We start from the raw sequence: 22,924 nt of genomic DNA on the forward strand, positions 1-22,924 counted from the left end.
TCCAGATTTGAGCCTTAATTTTAGCACTTACAGCAAAAATGCATTCATCCCAATATATTCACCACTTTCCATAAAATCTCCATAGTGAGGAAATAGGCCATTCGGCTTAGAGAACTCTTCTCTCACTCTCTGTCCTTAAACTGTCAAGCTAAGGACACGGTGATCGTGAGAAAGCCATTTGTAATCTCAGTCAAATTCAGTCATTAAAATGAGATCGCTGGTCATGACCACCTTGCTTGAAAAGGTTGCTGTGCACGATATGTTTACAGTGTTTTCCACTCTTCATTATTGACTATGCTGCAAAAAGACTTCATAGAATCTGTACAGCGTTGAAGCAGGCCATTCAGCCCATCAAGTCCATACTGACCCTATGAAGAGCATCCCACCCAGACCCACCATCCTACCCAATCCCTGTACAGCTCCATTTCCCACAGCTAACCCACCTAGCCTGCACACCCCTGGACACTATGGGCAATTTAGCATGGCCAATCGACCTCTACTGCACATCATTGGACTGTGGGAGGAAACTGCAGCACCCCACAGAAACCTACGTGGACACGGTCGAATGTGCAAACTCACATAGACAGTTGCCTGAGAATGGAATCGAACCCAGGTACCTGACACTGTGAGGCAGCAGTGCTAACCACTGAGACACCGTGCTGCCCCAAGCCATTTCATTCACTGTGAAGTGATTTGCAATGGCTCGAGGTTGTGAAAACCTCGACACAAATGTAAGTTGGTTTCTCCCTCAATACTAACATTAGTCACAACAGGAGGGAGAAAGGAAGTTGGATGAAAGGTGGCCAGCCCCTGATCAACTGCAACCTTCCATCACCCACCATCGGATCAAAGGCATTGGGTTCAGTTCATACTTACCATCGTCATCATCCAGGAGCTCATCGTCAGTACAGATGTTCAGGATGTTGACCAGCATGTCTGTAACTGTAAGAGACAGCAGACAATTCAGGCCAGGCAGAATCACAGTGCCATGCAGAACTCAGAGCTCGAGAATCATTTGGCTGTTAGAAGCAATATTATTCTTAGAACAAATGGTAAGACTTGTCCTCAACTAAGTGATTGTACAGAATTGAACTATATTCCTCTAATCCCAAGCACATTCACAAGACAGACTAACTGCAGGGACAAGGTCAGTTACATAAAAAGGCCAAGGGTCTGAATTCAAAAGTGAGAAAGTTGGGAAGACTTCACACAGTCGAGTCAATTTTGTGTCATCAAGATCACAATGCTGACATTCTGAGAATTAGATTAGATTAGATTAGATTAGATTAGATTAGATTACAGTGTGGAAACAGGCCCTTCGGCCCAACAAGTCCACACCGCCCCGCCGAAGCGTAACCCACTCATACCCCTACATTTACCCCTTACCTAACACTACGGGCAATTTAGTATGGCCAATTCACCTGACCTGCACATCTTTGGATGGTGGGAGGAAACCGGAGCACCTGGAGGAAACCCACGCAGACACGGGGAGAACGTGCAAACTCCACACAGTCAGTCGCCTGAGGCGGGAATTGAACCCGGGTCTCTGGCGCTGTGAGGCAGCAGTGCTAACCACTGTGCAATCTTCAGATCAGGTTTTCGTTTAGGTGAAAGTCAATTATAAGTAACAGTTCAGCAGTCAGAGTTGAAGATGAATTTTAAAAATAGTGATTTCTGGAATGTCCTCAGGTTCCCAGAAGACATTTTACTGTGCAGCTTGTCTGGTTTCTTCTTATTTAGGAACAAGAGGAATCCTTCCATTTGTGACCAGCTCCTTGGAGGTTATTCCTTCAACTCACTCACCTATACGTGTATCGAAACTACATCTTCAGTTGGCTGTTGCTCAACAACATTCAGCAGGTCCACCCCTTTTTATGTAACTGACATTGTCTCTGCAGAGTTAATCTGTCTTGTGAATGTGCTTGGGATTAGTGGGATATAGTTCAATTCTGTACAATCAATTAGTTGAGGGCAACCTTGGCAGGTCCACACCCCCCCGCCAACAACCCACCCTCCACTCCCTGCACTTTCCCCTGCCACCGCAAGAAGTGCAAAACCTGTGCCCACACCTTCCCCCCTTACTTCTGTCCAAGGCCCCAAAGGACTCTTCCACATCCGACGGAGATTTACCTGTACTTCCACATATGTCATCGAGTGTGTCCAATGCTCTTGAATTGGTCTCCTCTACATTGAGGAGACAGGACACCAACTTGCAGAATATCTCTGGGACACACGCATCCAACAAACCCCACCACCCCATGGCTGAACACTTCAACTCTCCTTCCCACTCCGCCAAAGACATGCAAATCCTGGACTTCCTCCACTGCCAAACTCTCGTCACCTGATGCCTGGAGGAAGAACGCCTCAGCTTTTGCCTTGGGACCATCAACAACATGGGATCAATGTGGATTTCACCGGTTTCCTCATTTCCCGCCCCTGACCTTATCCCAGATCCAACCTTCCACTTGGCACCACCCTCTTGAACTGTCCTACCTGTCCACCTTCCTTCTCACTATTATGACACGGGGTAAACCCCTCTGCTAATTTAAACTCAACACACAGAGAAGCTCACCTCGCGCTGTAATCTGTTAAATTTAGAGGGGCAAAGAACTATCCCTGAAGTCACTATTTAAAGTAATTACTCTAAGTTCAACAGAGAACATTAAAACCAATTACTACTTGTAACTCATTTCTCTTAAATCTATCTTTTACCTCCCACTCTAAAATACTAGTCCGATAAAAAATCCTGATTAAGATTTACAAAAAAAAAATCACATTTCAAAACCAGTCAGTTTTGTCAAATCTCCTTTGTAGATTTTCCTCTGCAGATTCTCTCCAGGTTGGCCTCAATGTTCAGCTACGCAAACTCCGCACAGACAGGTCCCTTTCAGAGAGCTCTTCAGCTAGCAGTCTATATTTGTTGGTCTTTGGCAGTTCTCCCCCGAACTGTTCAAAATGTCTGGTTTCATACCCCAAAACATCAGATTGTTTCATTGGTTTTAATACTATCAACACACTAAATTCAAATTTGATTAGATTTGGGTATCTTGGGGCAAATTTTAAACTGATTGGCTGAATTTGAATTTGTTTTTGTTTCACAGCAACTCATCTGCAGCTATTTGTTTTGACCAAGTATTACATTGTTACATTGCTCAGGACTTCCTGTGCTTTGTTCGTCCTTGCTAGCTTTTCAACTCTCTTAAAAGTACAGTACATCTCTACACCTTCATAACACCCCCGATCCGTTCCACCTTCACCCCCACCTTCATCTACTTATTGCATTCCCAACTACATTCACCCCAGCCCCACCCCCTCGCTCCTATTTATCTTTCAGCCCCCTTGGGCCACCGCCTCATTCCTGATGAAGAGTTGCTGTTCGCAACATCGACTCTCTTACTCCTCAGATGCTGCCTGACTGGCTGTGTTTTTTCAGCACCATACTCTTTGAATCTTCAGCATCAAAGCCCCAAACTAATCTTCACAATTAAAGCCATAAGTCCCTTCATTCATCTATCTTAAAGTTTTGCCTGTTCGCTTTTCAAAGTCGCTTGATTTAAAACTAAATAACAAGCAGTAAAAAATCTACATCAAATTTTGACTTCAAAACCTTCTTAATCCACACTGTCCAAAAATGTCCAAATTCCAGTTCCTGATCGTCCTTAAATATAAGTACATGTACCCGATACTACACTGACTGAATCAAGTCTTGTCCCCCTGTAGTTTGCAATAACACCAAACCCAGTCCTGTCACAGAGTCATAGAGATGTACAGCACAGAAACAGACCCTTCAGTCCAACTTGTTCGTGCCGACCAGATATTCTAAATTAATCTAGTCTCATTTGCCAGCACTTGGCCTATACTCCTCTAAAGCCTCCCTCTTCGTTTACCCATCTAGATGCCTTTTACATGTTGTATTTGTACCAGCCTCCACCACTTCCTCCAGCAGCTCATTCCATTGCCTTAGGTTCCTTTTAAATTTTCCCCCTCTCACCCTAAACCTGTACCCTCTACTTCTGGACTCCCCCACTCCAGGGAAAAGACTTTGTGTATTTACCCTATCCATGCCCCTCACGATTTAACAAACCTCTATAAGGTCACCCCTTGGCCTCTGCGGCCCTGCCTATTCAGTCTCTCCCGAAAGCTCAAACCCTCCAAACCTGGCAACATCATCTTTTCTGAATCCATTCAAGTTTCACCACACCCTTACTCTGCCAGGGAGATCAGAATTGTACACAATATTCCAAAAGTGACAACCTTTTCAGCAGCGCGAGCCAGGGATCAGCCAGGAAGGGACGTTTCAATATAAAATACTTACCTCATGAATCAACAGAGCAAAGGCTGAATGTGAGTGGAAGCGGACACGGGTACTACTGAGTTAGTGAACTAATATATTCAGGCAGTGGCTAAACCTGAAACACTGCACATGCAGCATCTTCCTCCTCTAACCAAAAAAAAGACTCTTTTTGGAGGATGGGTAAGGAATGGATTTTTCAAATCTCTTTTGGCAATTTAGAGTAGAGGCGATAGAAGCTATGGCAGTTGCATGTTCCTCTTGCAGGATTTGGGAAGTAAGGGTCACCTTAGTGTCCCTGCTGACTTCCCCTGTGGGACGTTTACCCAACCCCAGCTCCTCCCAGACCGCGTTAGGGAAGTGGGGCTGGAATTGGATGAACTTTGGACTATTCTGGAGGCTGAGGGGGTGATAGAGAGGAGTTACAGGGAGGTAGTCACACCTAAGTTACAGGATAAATGTAGCTGGGTGACTGCAAGGAGAGGAAAAGGAGATAGGTAGTCCTCAGTCAGTGCATGGGTTCCCTGTGGCCGTCTCCCTCAATAATAAGTATACCACTTTGGATACTGTTGGAGGGGACGACCTTTCAGGGGAAAGCCACAGTGGTCAGGTCTCTGGCACTGAGCCTGCTCTGTGGCTCAGAAGGAAAGGGGAGAGAATAGTGATAGGAGATTCAATGGTGAGGGGAACAGACAGGAGATTCTGTGGTCGTGAACGAGACTCCTGGATAATATGTTGCCTCCTGGGTGCCAGGTCAGGGATGTTGCGGATCGAGTCTACAAGATTCTTAAGGGGGAGGGTGAACAGCCAGAAGTTTTGGTACACATCGGTACCTAGGACATTGCTAGAAAAAGGAATGAGGGTCTGAAAAGTGAATATAGGGAGTTCGTTTGGAAGCTAGAAGGCAGGATGAGCAGAGTCGTAATCTCAAGATTGCTACTGGTGTCATGGGCTAGTGAGGCTAGGAACAGAGAGCGAGTGCAGATGAACACGAGGCTGCAGAGTTGGCGTAGCAGGGAGGCTTCAGACACGTGCATCATTGGGATACCTTCTGGAGAAGGTGGGACCTTTAAAAGGAGGACGGGTTGCACCTGAACTGGAGGGGCACCAATATCCGAGGCAGAAGGTTTGCGAGAGCTCTGCGGGAGGGTTTAAATTAGTTTGGCAGAGGGGGTGGGAACCAGAGCTAGGGATCAGAGGATGGGGTAGCTGGTGAACAGGCAGATACAGCATGCAGAGAATCTGTGAAGAAGGCTATACAGGTGATTGGACAAAGTTGCAGTCAGTGTGATGGGTTAAAGTACGTCAATTTTAACGCAAAAAATGTCAGGAATAAGGAGGAGGAACTTCGAGCATGGATCAGTACTTGGAACTACGATGTGTTGGCCATTATGGAAACTTGAATATCACAGGGGCAGGAATGGTTGTTGGATGTTCCAGGATTGAGATGTTTCAAAAGGAATAGGGAGGGAGGTAAAAGAGGTGGGGGAGTGGCTGATATACTCAAACAGGTTGATGTTAAGAAGGAGCATGTGCTGGAAATTTTGAAAAACATGAAGATAGATAAGCCCCCGGGTCAGATGGGATCTACTCAAGGTTACTACAGGATGTGAGGGAAGATATTACTGTGCCTTTGGCGATGATCTTTGCATCCTCACTGTCCACTGGAGTAGTACCAGATGACTGAAGAGTGTCAAAGAAAGGGAATAGGGATAACTCTGGGAATTACAGACCAATTAGTCTTACATCGGTGGTGGGCAAACTACTGGAGAGGATTCTGAGAGACTGGATTTATAATTATTTGGAAAAGCATAGCTTGATTAGAGATAGTGAGCATGGCTTTGTGATGGGCAGGTCACTGAATTCTTTCAGGATGTGACAAAACACATTGATGAAGGTAGATCAGTGGATGTGGTGCATGTGTATTTTAGCAAGATGTTTGATAAGGTTCTGCATGGTAGGCTCATTCAGAAAGTAAGGAGGCATGGGATACATGGAAATTTTGGCTGTCTAATACAGAATTGGCTGGCCCATGGGAGACCGAGGGTGGTAAGAAATACAAAGTATTCAGCCGAGAGCTGTGGCCAGTGGTGTTCCACGGGGATCTATTCTGGGACCTCTGCTCTTTGTGACTTCTTTAAATGACTTGGATGAGGAAGTAGACAGGTGGGTTAGTAAGCTTTCCAATGACACAAAGGTTGGTGGACTTGTGGATAGTGTGGAGGGCTATTGTAGCTTGCAACGGAACATTGCCAGGATGCAGAACTGGGCTGAGATGTGGCAAATGTAGTTCAACCTGGAAAAGTATGAAGTGATTCACTTTGGAATGGCGAATTTCAATGCAGATTACAGGGTTAAAGGCAGGATTCTTGACAGTGTAGAGGAACAGAGAGATTTGGGATCCACGTCCATAGATTCCTCAAAGTTGCCACCCAAGTTGATAGGGTTGTTCAGAAGACGTATGCTGTGTTGGCTTTCATTAGCAGCGGGGTTGGGTTTGAGAGCTGTGAGGTTATGCTGCAGCTCCAAAAGCCGTGATTAGACCACATTTGGAATATTGCATTCAGTTCTGGTCGCCTCACTGTAGGAAAGATGTGGAAAGTTTGGAGACAGTGCAGAGGACATTTACCAGGATGCTGCCTGGACGAAGAATCTTATGAAGAAAGGTTGAGGGAGCTGGGGCTTTTCTCATTGGAGCGAAGAGGATGAGAGGTGAATTGATAGAGATGTACAAGATGTTGACAGGCAGAGATAGAATGGGCAGCCAGAGACTTTTTCCCAGGGCGGAAATGTCTATCATGAGGGACTTAATTTTAAGGTGATCGGAGGAAGGTTTAGGAGAGATGCCAGAGGTAGGTTGCTTACACAGAGGGTGGTGGGTGCATGGAATGCACTGCCAGCGGTGGTAGTAGAGTCAGATATATTAGAGACATTTAAGCGACTCGTGGTTCAGCACATGAATGATAGTAAAATGTTGGGTATGGAGGTTAGTTTGATCTTAGGGTAGGATAAAAGGTTGGCACAACATTAATGGCTGAAAGGCCTGTAACGTGCAGTACTGTTTTATGTTCAATGTCTTGTACAGCCGCAACATGACCTCCCAACTACTATACTCAATGCTCTGACCAATAACGGAAAGCATACCAAACGCCTTCTTCACTATCCTATCTACCTGTGACTCCACTTTCAAGGAGCTATGAACCTGCACTCCAAGGTCTTGTTGTTTATCAACACTCCCCAGGACCTTACCACTAAGTGTATAAGTCCTGCTCTGATTTGCCTTTCCAAAATGCAACACCTCACATTTATCTAAAGTTAACTCCTCTCCTACTGTCTCTCAGCAACACATTCTCTCTCTGCTGGACTGTCCACCTCACCCACATCTCAGGTTCCAAAGGCTATACTCATAAATATAAGCTTCCTGTAATAATAAAGCCCAGCTTCATCAATCCTGAAGCAAGCAACCCTTACCTTTCTCACCAACAAAGGGCAGAGACCAGGAGAATACATCCATGAAGTTTGGAAGCCAGTAGGGGTGAGGGGAGCAGTTAAATTGTCTAATATTCATCACATTATTTTCATATTTCAATATAGCAGCTGTAGGAAGGAGAATGCAAACACATCACAATGAATCAGCACAGATCAAACACTGCAATGGACTTAAGTATGAACAGAAAACACAGCAGACTACTCAAAAAAGTATATACTATGGCAGTGGTAAATAAATGAATTAACTTTCTCACCTTTGTTATTATAGACATCTAGATAATTTGGTGCAGAGAAAATGGTTATTAAAGATGGAAAGCCAGTTGCCTGGTTTTTCCGATACATTCGGTACCTGTCAATTTAAAGAATCCAAGAATAAACAATACACTAACCAAATAATCAGTCACAGTATCACAGAGGTTGATGGACAATGAAAGACTGCTTCCATATTGGAGTGAGAAAAAACTGGATTCACACCAGCAGGAGAACAGAGAGAGAAAGGAGACCTCGATGCACTGGAGCGAGTGATGGGACAGAGACTCACTGGAGAAAGTGGGTGATGGAACTAAGACCCACTGGAGTGAGTAGGTGATGGGACTGAAATGTATTGGAGCTAGTGGGTAATGGACTGAGATGCACTGGAGAAAGTGGGTAATGGGACTGAAACTCACTGGAGCGAGTGGATGATGAAATCGAGACAAACTGGAGCTAGTGGGTAATGAGCTGAAAATGTGTTGCTGGAAAAGCGCAGCAGGTCAGGCAGCATCCAGGGAGCAGGAGAATCGATGTTTCGGGCATGAGCCCTTCTTTAGAAGGGCTCATGCCCGAAACGTCGATTCTCCTGCTCCTTGGATGCTGCCTGACCTGCTGCGCTTTTCAGCAACATATTTTCAGCTCTGATCTCCAGCATCTGCAGTCCTCACTTTCTCCGAGTGGGTAATGAGACAGAGACTCACTGCAGAAAGTGGGTGGTGGGACCAACTTCTGTAAGAGCCTTTCCAGATACTGAATCTGATACTGAGAATCCCGTGTGTGGTAATGGGAGCCCCGCCTCGCCTCTCTATATCCACAACAGTGCCAGTGCTATGAGAGACAGGAAAAACAGGCAACCAAGAGGTGGGAGCAATGGCTTCCAATCAGATGTCTGTCCTTACCCGGAATCCTGAGCCTCATGTGCACGGATTACTGACAACAAGTTGTTGTGCTGCAAAAAGCGACAAACTGCAGCATAACTGAAAAGGAGAAGAAAGTTGTGTCAGCATGAAAATATTGCTCAGCCACTGGGAATCCTCAATTCCTTCACAAAACATGTAAACTCATTAGAAAATCCATATTTCCCTTGGAATCAGTGGAAAAAAATGAAGCAAACCTTTTTTTATCATGGTGCAGGATGGAGTGTGATAAGGGATCATGTGCAGATAAGAGGAGGAAAACAGGCTGCATGTACAAAACAGTGCAATGGGACTGCTCACAAGCCCATGGTCAGAATTCAAACTACAACATCACCACTATCTAGTTTCACACATATCCACATCCTCATCCTATCTAATTCAGTGATGGTGCAGCTTAAATTGCTCACAAAGAAAGCCCAGTGTTACTGCTACAGTTGGGGGGGACAGGGTGTGCTGATACCTTTTTAGTCTCACTCATCATGGGTCATTTAAATCATATTGGTTTTCAACTGTATCCAGTCTAGCATTAGAAAGAGATCAGCCAGCTTTCTTTAATCAACAAAGAACAACTCATTCACGAAAAAGAGAAGCTCCGCATTCAAACATGTATGGACGATTGACAATGATCTCACAGCACAAATTTAACATGTAACAAATATGGGTAACAGACAAGCCACAGTCAAACACCCACAGCACACGATAGATCAAATCGAGTCTCCCCAACTCCCACCCATATCTTAATGACACAATGAGTCACTAGATTGCATTAAACTTCACAAAGGATGACAATGATCTGACCTAGTAACTCATTTAAAAGCTGCTCCATCCATATTGCCTCACTGTCTGCTCACACCCTGATGCGTCACCTTCCTTTCCAGGAACTGGATTCTTGCAAACACCATTCCAGCATTCATTCACAGAAACAAATCCAGCTTTTCACAAACAGCAAGTGTCACCAAATAAATCCTGACTCCTGTTTGTTTCTTGAGCTCGAATCGGTTTTCTTTCTGCCTTCTTCTCCAACTGACTACAATCTGGCAATTGTTTTTCATCAAGTGATCAGCGGAAAATCATGCAACAAGCTCTGCTCATGATCCTCAGCAGTGTTAAATGCAACTAATATTTTGGAACAGTCATTTGGAAATGTAGCCATTAGCAGTTGGATTTGAATACAACAACCCCATGGAACTCTCTGGGCCCTGACTGACTTTGACTGGACTAAATTGTCAGACCAGCAGCTGGGAGCTACACAACAGTCAGTGATGTAGAGGTAGATCTATGAGTTTTTCTTCTTCTAACCCCAATGTGGATTTAACATTAGGAAACCATCTGGATGAGGGCTTTCAAAGTTGAATAGTTTACACACAAAGTGCTGCCAGTGAAATAATGATAACATGGTTAAATATACATCTTGGTCATCTCGAAAATCTCTGACGCTCATCACATTACAGATAATCATCTTTGCATACTCCCTAACTCGGTGCCTCCTTCATCTATTTCAAGTGTAACGAAATTTCAAGCATGAGAAACTGACATCCCCTAAGTTTGTGTCCGGTTAGGGTAAAATGGAAAGGGAATGCTGTTATCTTGGCAAATACAAGCGAATACAGTTGTTAATAAAGTGTACGGGACACGTGCCTTTACCAGACGTGGTTTGCATTACAAGAGCAGGGAGGTCATGCTGGGGTTGCATAAAATTTTGGTTAGGCCACAGCTGGAGTAGTGTGTGCTGTTGTGGTCTGTCCATAACATGAAGGACGTGATTGCACTGGAGAGGATGCAGAGGAGTTTCACCAGGATGTTGCCTGGGAAAGAACATTTCAGTTTTGAAGAGAGGCTGGATCAGCTTGGATTGGTTTCTTTCGAGTAGAGAAGACCAAGACGGACCCTGATAGAAGGGTATAAGATTATTCAGTACATGGGCAGGTGGAAGAGGAAGCATCTGTTCCCCTTGCTGGAAGAGTCAGTAACAAGGGAATATAATTTTAAGGCCAAGGGGAGGAGGTTTAGAGGGGATTTGAGGGAAAATATTTTCACCAAGAAGGCGGTGAGGGTTGGAATACACAACCTGGAAGGATAATTGAACCAGGAAATCTCAGAAGCTTTAATAAGAAATTGGATGAGCACTTGAAATGTTATAACATTCAAGGCCATGTACTGAAAAGTAGCACGAGGGCAGATTTAGGGCAGTTTTTGTCAGTGCAGACTCAATTGGCTGAAGGACATCTTCCATACTGCTGCAATGATTCTGCTGCAGGAGTATGATCAGCTGAGGCCTGAATTAGATTAGATTCTCTACAGTGTGGAAAGAGGCCATTCGGCCCAACTGGTCCACACCGACTCTCCGAAGAGCAGCCCACCCAGACCCATTCCCCCTAACTAATGCACCTAATTCTATGGATAATTTAGCATGACCAATTCACCTAACCTGCAAATCTTTGAACTGTGGGAGGAAATCGGAGCACCCGGAGGAAACCCACGCAGACACGGGGAGAATGAAAAAGCAGAACCGGAAAGGGAATACATTTTGGATTATTAATTGAGTCATGAGCAAATTAACAGAGGGCAAATAAGATTAGCAATTTTGATGCCTCACTCCAAGATGGGTTTGGGGAAAATAGGTTTCCATTCATGGGGCACTGGCTTCTGGACAAACCGAGTGGGACAGGAAGAAAAAGAAATGTCTACACTGAGAGTCCATCAGACAGTACAGTCCACAAGAGGGAATTGTGGTGGAAGAGAGCACTTCTTATTAAAAGGACTTCAGCCGAGAGTGAGAAGAGTAAGGTCAATGACAGTTCACCAGATGATTCAATCCTGTCCTATGAGAGAGGGATTAAGATGCAATGGGAGTTACGTACAGGCCTCCTAACAGCAGTCAGGATGTGGGCAAGAAAACAAATCAGGAGTTAGTAAAGGCATCATTACAATAATCATAGAAGCCTTCAAATACAGGTGGACAGGGAAAATCAGATTGGTAGCAGATCTCAAGAAAAGGAATTTGTGAAATGTCTGTGAGATGGACAATAGACATAGGTGCAGGAGTAGGCCATTCTGCCCTTCGAGCTTGCACCACCATTCAATATGATCATGGCTGATCATCCTTAATCTGTATCCTGTTCCTGCCTTATCTCCATAACCCTTGATTCCACTATCCTTGAGAGCTCTATCCAACTCTTTCTCAAATGAATCCAGAGACTGGGCCTCCACTGCCCTCTGGGGCAGAGCATTCCACACACCCACCACTCTCTGGGTGAAGAAGTTTCTCCTCATCTCTGTCCTAAATGGTCTACCAGGTATTTTTAAGCTGTGTCCTCTGGTTCGGCACTCACCCATCAGCGGAAACATGTTTCCTGCCTGCAGGGTGTCCAATCCTTTGATAATCTTATATGTCTCAATCAGATCCCTTCTCAGTCTTCTAAACTCAAGGGTATACCAGCCCAGTCGCTCCAGTCTTTCAGCGTAAGGTAGTCCCGCCATTTCAGGAATTGACCTCGTGAACCTACATTGTACTCCCTCAATAGCCAGAATGTCTTTCCTCAACTTTGGAGACCAGAACTGCACACAGTACTCGAGGTGTGGTCTCACCAGGGCCCTGTACAGCTGCAGAAGAACCTCTTTGCTTCTATACTCAATCCCTTTTGTTACGAAGGCCAGCATGCTATTAGCCTTCTTCACTACCTGCTGTACCTGCATGCTTACCTTCATTGATTGGTGTACAAGAACGCCCAGATCTCTTTGTACTGCCCCTTTACCTAAATTGATTCCATTTTTGGAGCAGACTGTGGTACAGCCCACGAGGCAACAGGCAATTTTGGATTTGGTGATGTGCAATGAGGCAGACTTGATTCGGGAGCTTAAGATGAAAGAACCCCTCGGGGCCAGTGACCAAAATATGCTTAACTGCAGGATGATTTCTGAGAGAGAGAAGCTGGAATCAGATGTAATAATACCACAACTGAGTAAAGATAATTAGAAAAACATGCAAGGGGTGTTGGCCAGAGTTGACTGGAAGACAGTGGAGCAGCAATGAAGGAGTTTCTGCAGTAATTCAGGTGGCACAGCAGAAATTCATCCCAAGGAAGAAGAAACATAATAAGGGGAGGATGAGGCAACTATGGCTAATAAGGGAAGTCAGGGACTGCATAAAAGCAAAAGAAAAACAAACCAATTTGGTGAAGATTATTGGGAAAGCAGAGTACTGAAATGCCTTTAGAAACCAACACAGGATAACTGAAAAAATAATAAGGGGGAGAAGATGAAATATGAGACCAAGTTGGTAATAATATAAAAGAAAATTGCAAGAGTATTTTTAGATTTATCAAAGGTAAGAGAGAGGCACAAGTTGACAGTGGAGTGCTGGAAAATGATACTGGTCGTGATCAATTTGGATTCCCAGAAGGCCTTTGACAAAGTATGGCACAGTTAGCTCTTAAATAAGTGGCCATGGTGTGAAGGGCAAGGTACTGGCATGGACAGAGGTTGGCTGACTGACAGAAGACAGGATAAAGGAGTCTTTTTCAGGGTGGTAGCCAGTAATTAATGAACTTGCGCAGGGGTCACCGTTGGGCCCATTATTATTCACATTATAAATTAAAAGGATCTGGATGAAGGTACTGAGAGCTTTGTCACTAAGCCTTCAGATGATACAAAGATAGGTGGAGGGGCAGCTGGTGTTTCGGAAGTGGGGAGACTGCAGAAGGAGTTCGACAGGCCAGGAGGAGTGGGCAAAGAAATGACAGACAGAATATAGAGAAACCTCGATTACCCAATCATTACCCGAACATAGGAATATCTGGCAAGACTGCAAGGTCCCGATGCTCAGCTAAACTATGTTATCCGGCATTGGATTATCTGGAATTCAATTAACCGATCAAAATACTCCGCACCCGTGTCCTTCAGATAATCAAGGTTCCTCTGTATAGTGTGGGAAAGTGAGAGGTTGTGCACATTGGTATAAAGAATGGAGGCGCAAATTATTTTCTAAACACGGAAAGGCTTTGGAAATCTGAAGCACAAAGGTACTTGCGAATCCTAGTTCATGATTCTGTTAAGATTGCCATGCAGGTTCAGTTGGCAGTTGCGAAGGCAAATGCAATGTTAGCATTCATTTTGATAGTGTAGGATACAAGCATAGAGATTGATTGCTGGGGTTGTATAAGGCTCTGGTCAGACTGTGTTTGGATTAATATGAATAGTTTTGGGCCCCAAATCCAAGCAAGAATGTGCTGGCTTTGGACAGATTCCAGGGGAGGTTTACAAGAATGATTCCCAAGGATGAAGGGCTTGTCATATGAGAAGCAGTTAAGGACTCTAGGTCTACACTTGAATGAGTTGATCTGATCAAAACTTACAGAATACTGAGAGGCTGAATAGAGTGGGCATGGTGAGACTAGGACCTGAGGGCATAGCATCAGAGTGAAGGGATGACCCTTTAGGACTGAGATGAGGAGGAATTTCTTCAGCCAGAAGGTGGTTACACTGTGGAACTCATTGCCCCGGAAGGCTGTGGACGCCCAGTTATTGAGTGCATTTAAGATAGAGATAGACAGGCTCTCGATCGGTGATGGATCGAAGGTTATTTTCTTTTTAGATTAGATTACTTACAGTGTGGAAACAGGCCCTTTGGCCCAACAAGTCCACACCGACCCTCTGAAGAGCAACCCACCCAGACCCATTCCCCTACATTTACCCCTTCACCTAACACTACGGGCAATTTAGCATGACCAATTCACCTGACCTGCACATTTTTGGACTGTGGGAGGAAACCGGAGCACCCGGAGGAAACCCAACAGACACGGGGAGAATGTGCAAACTCCACACAGACAGTTGCCTGAGGCAGGAATTGAACCCGGGTCTCTGGCGCTGTGAGGCAGCAGTGCTAGCCACTGTGCCGCCCAGAAGAAGACAGGAGAATGAGGTTGAGAAACATAACACCCATGATCAAATGACAGAATAGACTCAACGGGCAGAATGGCATAATTCTACCTCTCTATCTTATGGTATTATTATGGGACACACCAATCTTCACAATCTTTGCACATGTGCCCTAACACAAACCTAAAGAAGTAGGAGCAGCCTCGTACAGTGTTATGACTGAAGTGATCTGGTGTCTTCTCACTGCCGTAATCCTCTGTTGGGTCTGACCACAGCAAGTCACACATAGGCCCAAAGGCTGGTGGCTCTTTGAATCTGTCTAACTGAAAGACATAAGACAAGACGTTAAAATGAAGCAAGGAAAGAACATTACTGAACACACTTCACAATCTCAGGGCACCAGAAAATTGAGGACAGTCAACAAAACGGGTCATCTGAGGTCCAGTCATTGTTTTAAGACCAGAAGCTCAAGACCCAATTTATGCACAGGAAGATCTCACAAACTGGGACAGAAAGCAGGGAAGTGACAGAGACTAGAATATGGAGGACTGATACCTGCAAAAGATGAATCAGATACAACAGTAGCTTGCTGAGGAGTGACAGGACAGGGAAAGGAGAACTGTTCACCAACATGAACAGGTCTGTCAATTCACTTTGGCATGTGTGACTCCTTATCCCAGCTCAAGGACGGATCGTACTTACTCTCCTGATGTCATCTAGTGTGTGCACATCGGGCGAGAGGCCCCCATGCAGACACAGGAACTGACGATTGACTATTGCAGCCAGGGGTAGACAATCAAACGCACCCATGCAGGCATTGTAGAGATGGTCCGAGTACTTGATCCTACCTGGGGAGAAGGACAAAAACAATTAAACAAAACAACCATTCAATAAGCTCACTCACTCATGGGTTTTCCCCATCCCCATACCAAACTGCTGTGCACGCCCTTAAATTACTCTCAGCTTCCAGCAGGTTTGTCTTTAAACAAGATTAAACAAATCCACTGGTATCAGCTGAAGAAGTTCTCCAAGAAAAGACTGCTTTCCACCAAGTGAAGCGTAGTCACCTGCTATCATGTTGGATATCTGGCAGCAACATGCCACAAGCAGCAGTGAGTTACACACAACGTGGAACTGGCTTGTGAGTTGAATTATATGGTTTGGGTCAGCACATTGGCCAAAAATGCTCTGATCCTGTTTCATGGGCTATGATCCCAGTTGATAGTGCTACTGAACACATCAAATTCCAGAACAATATCAAGCTTGATCAATGGTTTCTCTTTTGAGAAGTTAGTTGATGTGGTAGTCAGTTACTGAAGCAATCACATAGTCCGCAGAATTTCTTTAACAACAGAAGTTTTTCATCCAGTTCAAATTCAAAAAGAAAAAAAAACAACAAACCTCAAGATATAGATGACAGTTCAGGAAAATCTTGAGACATAGAACAAAACAGTTTTCAACCTTTTTGTGCACACCATCATTTTAGAGATTCAAATCCAGAGATATTACCCCTCTCGATCAAATCTTTATGTTTGTCATAAATGCGAGCTTTGACTTTCTCAGCTTTTACTAAGCAGAAGATTTTCAACCAAACTCTTCTCATTTTGAAGTTACACAAGCTAAATTTTTCTACTTATTCCCATAACTTTTCTGATAAAGTTGTCTGCAGAAAATTCTGTTTGTAATTTTTATTAATGACTTGGAAGAGGGAGTCAAAGGATGGGTCAGTAAATTTGCAGATGGATTGGTGGAGTTGTGGATAGTGAGGAGGGCTGTTGTTGGCTGCAAAGGGACTTAGATATGATGCAGAGCTGGGCTGAGGAGTGGCAGATGGAGTTCAACCCTGTCAAGTATGAGGTTGTCCATTTTGGAAGGACAAATAAGAATGCGGAATACAGGATTAATGGTAGGGTTCTTAGTAAGGTGGAGGAGCAGAGGGATCTTGGGGTCTATGTTCATAGATCTTTGAAAGTTGCCACTCAGGTGGATAGAGCTTGTAAGAAGGCCTATGGTGTATTAGCGTTCATGAGCAGAGGGACTGAATTCAAGAGTCGTGAGGTGATGTTGCAGCTGTACAGGACCTTGGTAAGGCCACATTTGGAGTACTGTGTGCAGTTCTGGTCGCCTCACTTTAGGAAAGATGTGGAAGATTTGGAGAGGGTGCAGAGGAGATTTACCAGGATGTTGCCTGGAATGGAGAATAGGTCATACGAGGATAGGTTGAGAGTGCTAGGCATTTTCTCATTGGAACGGTGAAGGATGAGGGGTGATTTGATAGAGGTTTATAAGATGATCAGGGGAATAGATAGGGTAGACAGTCAGAGACTTTTTCCCCGGGTACAGCAGAGTGTTACAAGGGGACATAAATTTAAGGTGAAGGGTGGAAGCTAGAGGGGGGCTGTCAGGGGTAGGTTCTTTACCCAGAAAGTGGTGGGGGCATGGAATGCGCTGCCTGTGGGAGTGGCAGAGTCAGAATCATTGGTGACCTTTAAGCGGCAATTGGATAGGTACATGGATGGGTGCTTAAGCTAGGACAAATGTTCGGCACAACATCGTGGGTCGAAGGGCCTGTTCTGTGCTGTATTGTTCTATGTTCTAAAAGAAACTGTACTTGCTTCAGATCCAAGTCAGGTCATCCCAAACTGCCCTAAAATCTTTTGGGACCCAGGTTTCCTAACCAAAAATTAAACCTAGATTATTCTGAGCTGAAGACAAGCTTATGACCAATAATATTGCCTCCTTCTGCCATAAACTGTCACAGTAATATCAACTCATGTCATAAATATTCCAATGGTTCACAATTCCCTCCTCTCTGATACATACTGGATTATATCAATTGCACTACTTGCTTAAAACTGCAGGCCAAATGCACTAAATCAGCAAAATTAACTATTAGCCAGATCATTAAATCCTCCCCTGGCTTCCTCCCACAGTTCTCACTCAATATCCAATACCACTACATTAAACACTCTGCTATCTACATTCAAACTGACATCATGTCTGTAACCCAATCACACCTGTGCTTGCTGACCAACACAAGCTCTTGATCTGGCAACGGCCTCATTTACAAAACTGTACTCAATTTCAATTTCCTCCATATTTCTATAAACCCCTCTACTTCAACAGGATCTATGCTGTTCTCCAATTCCAGCCTCTTGCTCAATCACTGACATTAAATGCTCCAGAACTGCCTTCAGTTCTGGGCCTCAAATACTGAGCTCCTCTCCATCAAACTCTGCACTCTCCTCAAAGATCTCCTTAACAGCCAGCTCCCTGGGTCAGCTGTTAAGGAGATCCAGCAAGATTTCACTCCAGATCTTGATTTACTCAGTGTGACCATCAGCTGGATCATTATATACAGCATCCTGTAAGCAGTTTACAGTAAGACACAGTCACTTCAGTCCTGAAGTGCAACACAACAGTTCTCTGGTTTCAGAGCCTGCTAGCTCATGCACAAACTTTTGGCAAGGACAGAATACCAGTCTTTGGAGGTCAAAGAGTTGCCCACCTCAGCTGCTACAGGATACAGTCAGTGAGCTATCTCAGTTAAAGCCTATGCCCAGTTGGAACTCAGAATGAACTGTACATAATTCAAGTTAATCATAGAACTGCATTTGTCCAGCTCCTCCATAACTTGGGAATTGGTGAATGATGTGACCTAATCTTGGAGTGTGCCCAATCCCAGGCCTTGAATCTTCTGTTTGAGGAGCCTGGGGCTAAGACAGAGTCGCTGAATAGTATGCCAAAGGGTTACACTGGATTGTTATCATTAAGAAACCAGATCAATGTAATTCCAGTCATCTTGTTATATCGGAATGCAGAGTGTTTCCAAGGCAATGGTGGTTAAAGGACAAAGTTTGAAATAAGTGCAAGATAATTTTTAGACAACTCTATCACACCGATATAAAACCCCACTGAGCTTTCTGTCCTTCTTTGGCAGATCTCTGGAGGAGAAACCTGTGAAGGAATCTGGTCTGACAGGGTTTGGTCTTAGCTTAAGTAAGAGTAGGAGAATTTTTGCCAAAACCTTTACTCAAACATTTATCCTCTACCAATATCATGAAGAAAAGATGATCATCTGATTTTTTCCATGCCTGTCTGTGGGATTTTACAGTGCATGAAAGGGCTGCTATATTCCCTACATTCCAACAACAATGGCTGCGATGCAACAATTCTTTCACTGGATGTGAATAGCTTCAAGAGCTTCTGAGCTCACACAAAAAAAATCGGGCTTCCATGCATGTGAAAGTGCTCTCCTCATCAGGGCAGTGTTCAGCTCCATAATAAACAGTCAATTGTCAGAAACTCAAATAGGAGGGAGTTCCCACTACATTCCAAACAAGATACCGTGATGATGATGATAAACAGAAGCAATCAGCAGTCACACAATAACACAACCTAAATTCAGAGAGTTAGTTATCAGGATTAATCCTTCAGGATTATCTCTGTAATGAGCCATTAAAAAGCAGACAATACTGACACAAAAGGGGATGATACTTTAATTCCCTACAATGGCATTTACTGATAAACTGTGACAAAAAGCCTCTGACAACCACTGACAGGAATGAAGGAAACATGTTGAAAGCAGTGACAATTCAAAGACAATAAGCACACAGTAAATTGGGAAGTAAGCAAGAGAAAGATTGGGGAAATGGAGGGAGCCAAGAGGGAAAACAAGGGGAGCAGTCCTTTAGGAACAGCTGAGAATGCTCAGCACAACATGATCCAAGTCCTCAAAGCTTCCAGGTCAGCAAGCTGGAGTTCTGGATCAAGGAACTGAGAGGTGAAGAGAGTCAAGGTCAGGGTATGAGAGCAGGGGTTCTGGGTCAGGAGGATGTGTGCCAATTGGCCTGATCGCAGAGTTTACTTGCAGGTTATACTCACATTCCTGCTTGAAGGTAAAATATTCAGTGAGGTGTCTGCATTCATGATTCCCTCGTAACAGAAACAGTGTGCTTGTGTGGTGAATCTTCAGAACCCAGAGCATCAGAACACACTGCAGGGAAGAAATGTTTAACAAGTGAAGCAGGGATAGGCAAACTAAGCACGCAACTAGATAAGCATCGCAGTCAAACTGAAAGATGCGAGTGAAGAGCGCTGTCACTCAGTCACCCCTCTCCCACACCCTCCCAGTGCCCTGTGTTACTGAATGTATCCCTCCTGATATTAATTCAATTCCCACTTACTGTGACTCAGTAATTCCTCTCCCATTAGTGCCCTGTAGTGACTATGATTTGATTTGATTTATTTCTTGTCCCGTGTACCTACTACAGTGAAACGTTTTGTTTACGAGCAGTACAAGCAGTTCATAGTGAGCAAGTACATACAGATCATAGGTGAAGAAGAACTTAGACAGAGGCATATAGGTTACATTGCACAGGCCATGCGATTGATAAGATCAACATGAACAAGACAGAATTTCTACTGATGTTACTCCAGCTCCCTCACACGGGCACCCATTACGCCCTCTCCCCTAACCTCACTGCTCTATGTATTCACTATCCTGGACCATTAATAGACACACTACTGGCTACACATTTTGACCTTCAGACTTGTTGAGACCACTGGAGGTAGTAGCTAAAAATATGGAGATCAGGAACAGGAGGCAGTCATGTGGCCCTTTGAGATGGATCTGCCATTCAATATGACCAGTGTTGACTGCCCTCCTGTTGAAGGTTCCTGCCCGAACCTTCAACTCCCCTGCTCCTCTGATGCTGCCTGATCTGCTGTGCTTTTCCTGGCTCCACATTTATCGACCTTGTTAACCTTTTGAATTACTGATAGCTAGGAGAAAGTGAGAACTGCAGATGCTGGAGATCAGAGCTGAAAAATGTGTTGCTGGAAAAGCGCAGCAGGTCAGGCAGTATCCAAAGAGCAGGAGAATCGATGTTTCGGGCATAAGCCCTTCTTCAGGAATGAGGAGGGTGTGCCAAGCAGGCTAAGATAAAAGGTAGGGAGGAGGGACTTGGAGGGGGGGGGGGGGGCGTTGGGAATGCGATAGGTTAAGGTGAGGGTGATAGGCCGGAGAGAGGGTGGGGGCGGAGAGGTCGGGAAGAAGATTGCAGGTCAAGAAGGTGGTGCTGAGTCCGAGGGTTGGGACTGAGATAAGGTGGGGGGAGGGGAAATGAGAAAGCTGGAGAAATCTGCATTCATCCCTTGTGGTTGGAGGGTTCCTAGGCAGAAGATGAGGCGTTCTTCCTCCAGGTATCGTGTTGCCATGGTCTGGCGATGGAGGAGGCCAAGGACCTGCATGTCCTTGGCGGAGTGGGAGGGAGAGTTAAAGTGTTCAGCCACGGGGAGGTTGGGTTGGTTGGTGCGGGTGTCTCAGAGGTGTTCTCTGAAATGTCGATTCTCCTGCTCCTGGGATGCTGCCTGACCTGCTGCGTTTTTCCAGCAACACACTTTTCAGAATTACTGATAGCACCAACGTACCCACCTTTTGTGGTTCATGCACAAGAACACAGAGGTTCCTTGGCCCCTCAGAATTCCACCATCATTCTCTCTTTTTATTCCTGCCATGTCACACTTTCCCACCTTATACTTTGCCCGCTTGAGTTTTGCTCATTAACTTCAGCTATTTAAAATCAACCAGCATCACTCTAACCTTGACTCTGATCTCCAGCATCTGCAGTCCTCACTTTCGCCTAGCATCCTTGTCATGTCCACTTTACAACACTTTGCTATCTTGTGTTACCCACTTACTGAGTGTGAATACAAGCAGCTCTGTACACACTAAGTGCAGCCCACTTGATCAGCATCTTAACTTCCACATTGGAAATTCACTTCCTCCACCACTAATGCTCAGTCGCAGCAGAGTGCACCATCCACAAAAAAAACTAAAAAAACTGTGGATGCTGTAAATCAGAAACAAAACCAGAAGTTTCGCGTTCCGAGGGAGGGTTAACTCAGATTTCTCTTCACAGATGCTGCCAGACCTGTGAGCTTTTCCAGCAATGTCTGTTTTTGTTTTTATTGTTGCACCATCTCCAAGCCACACCACAGAAACTCACCAAGTCTTTTTCAGCAGCATCTTCCAACCAGGACTACTTCCACCTCAATGGATCAGGGTAGTACATAGATGGGAACATCACCACCTGACCATCCTGACTTGGAAATATATTGCCATTCTTTCAATGTCACTGGGTCAAAGTCCTGGAATTCCTTCCCCATCAATGTACCAGCAACACCAGCAACACTTCAAGAAGGTAGCTCACAACAGACAGGAATAAGTGCTGACATTGTCAATGGAGCGTACAAACCAACAGTAAAGACACACAAAAAGGTGTCGCCAAGGTCTCTCCATTTCAGCAGGAGCACACTCATTGCACACATCACAGCCAGGAAAAACAGAGCAAATGTTTCAGTAATCTGGTTTACATACCACACATTTCAGATGCAGATTACAACAAAATCTCCAAAATCAGATTGCTCCTCACAGCTTCAGACAGAACACACGATACAGCACTGGATTGGGCAAAGTGAAACACTCACAGTGACTTGCTGAGAGGTTAATGATATGGTCCTTCCTGTAGTTCTGTGTTAATACAACCTCCTCTGGGGAGAGGCACACAGCACAATTTGATGCGACTAACAAAAGTAATGCTGCACGTATGATGTGACGAACTGAGGCATGCTGCATCAGAAATGCGAGGATAGATCGGAGATTAAGTTGTTAAGGGAACAGAAGGAGATGGTAAATGGATACAGACAGGTTAAGAAAATAAACAAAACTTTGGCAGAGGGAGCACACCGTGGGAAAACGTCAACTTGCTCAGTTCGGCAGGAAGAGCAGAAAAGCAATGGAAGATACATTAGGACTTGGTTATATTGGGCAATCTGGACGCACTGGTATGAAATCACAAAACTGAGTATGCAGGTACAACAAATGATTAGGAAGACTAAAGAATGTTGGCATTCAATGCAAGGAGAATGGAATTTACACGTAGGGACATTACTAAGGCTGGCATGGGTGTGACAACGCACGGTTTTAGTCTCCTTGTTTAATAAAGGACAAAACTGCATTGGAAACAGTACAGAGAATATTCACTCAGCTCATTTCTGGGATGTCGGGGTTAGTTATGGGGAGAGGTTAGACAGT

The 22,924-nt window shown here is 44.6% G+C and overlaps 1 protein-coding gene across 2 annotated transcripts in view; it reads right to left on the reverse strand.

The window, feature by feature from the left end:
* Positions 1-22,924, reverse strand: part of LOC122543003 (serine/threonine-protein phosphatase 2B catalytic subunit gamma isoform-like) — a 42,204-nt gene that overhangs the window by 13,280 nt on the left and 6,000 nt on the right. For both annotated transcript variants that reach the window (XM_043681158.2, XM_043681159.2), the window contains exons 4-10: positions 19,711-19,822; positions 15,529-15,674; positions 15,010-15,149; positions 8,932-9,009; positions 8,035-8,129; positions 7,763-7,888; positions 877-942 (exon numbers count right to left, since the gene is read on the reverse strand). In XM_043681158.2, coding sequence (XP_043537093.1) covers positions 877-942; positions 7,763-7,888; positions 8,035-8,129; positions 8,932-9,009; positions 15,010-15,149; positions 15,529-15,674; positions 19,711-19,822 — 763 coding nt within the window. The remainder of the gene's footprint in view (positions 1-876; positions 943-7,762; positions 7,889-8,034; positions 8,130-8,931; positions 9,010-15,009; positions 15,150-15,528; positions 15,675-19,710; positions 19,823-22,924) is intronic.

Source organism: Chiloscyllium plagiosum, unplaced genomic scaffold (genome assembly GCF_037043375.1).
Source record: "Chiloscyllium plagiosum isolate Xiang-an unplaced genomic scaffold, Cpla_swu_hap1 HiC_scaffold_48, whole genome shotgun sequence".
NCBI lineage: Eukaryota > Metazoa > Chordata > Chondrichthyes > Orectolobiformes > Hemiscylliidae > Chiloscyllium > Chiloscyllium plagiosum.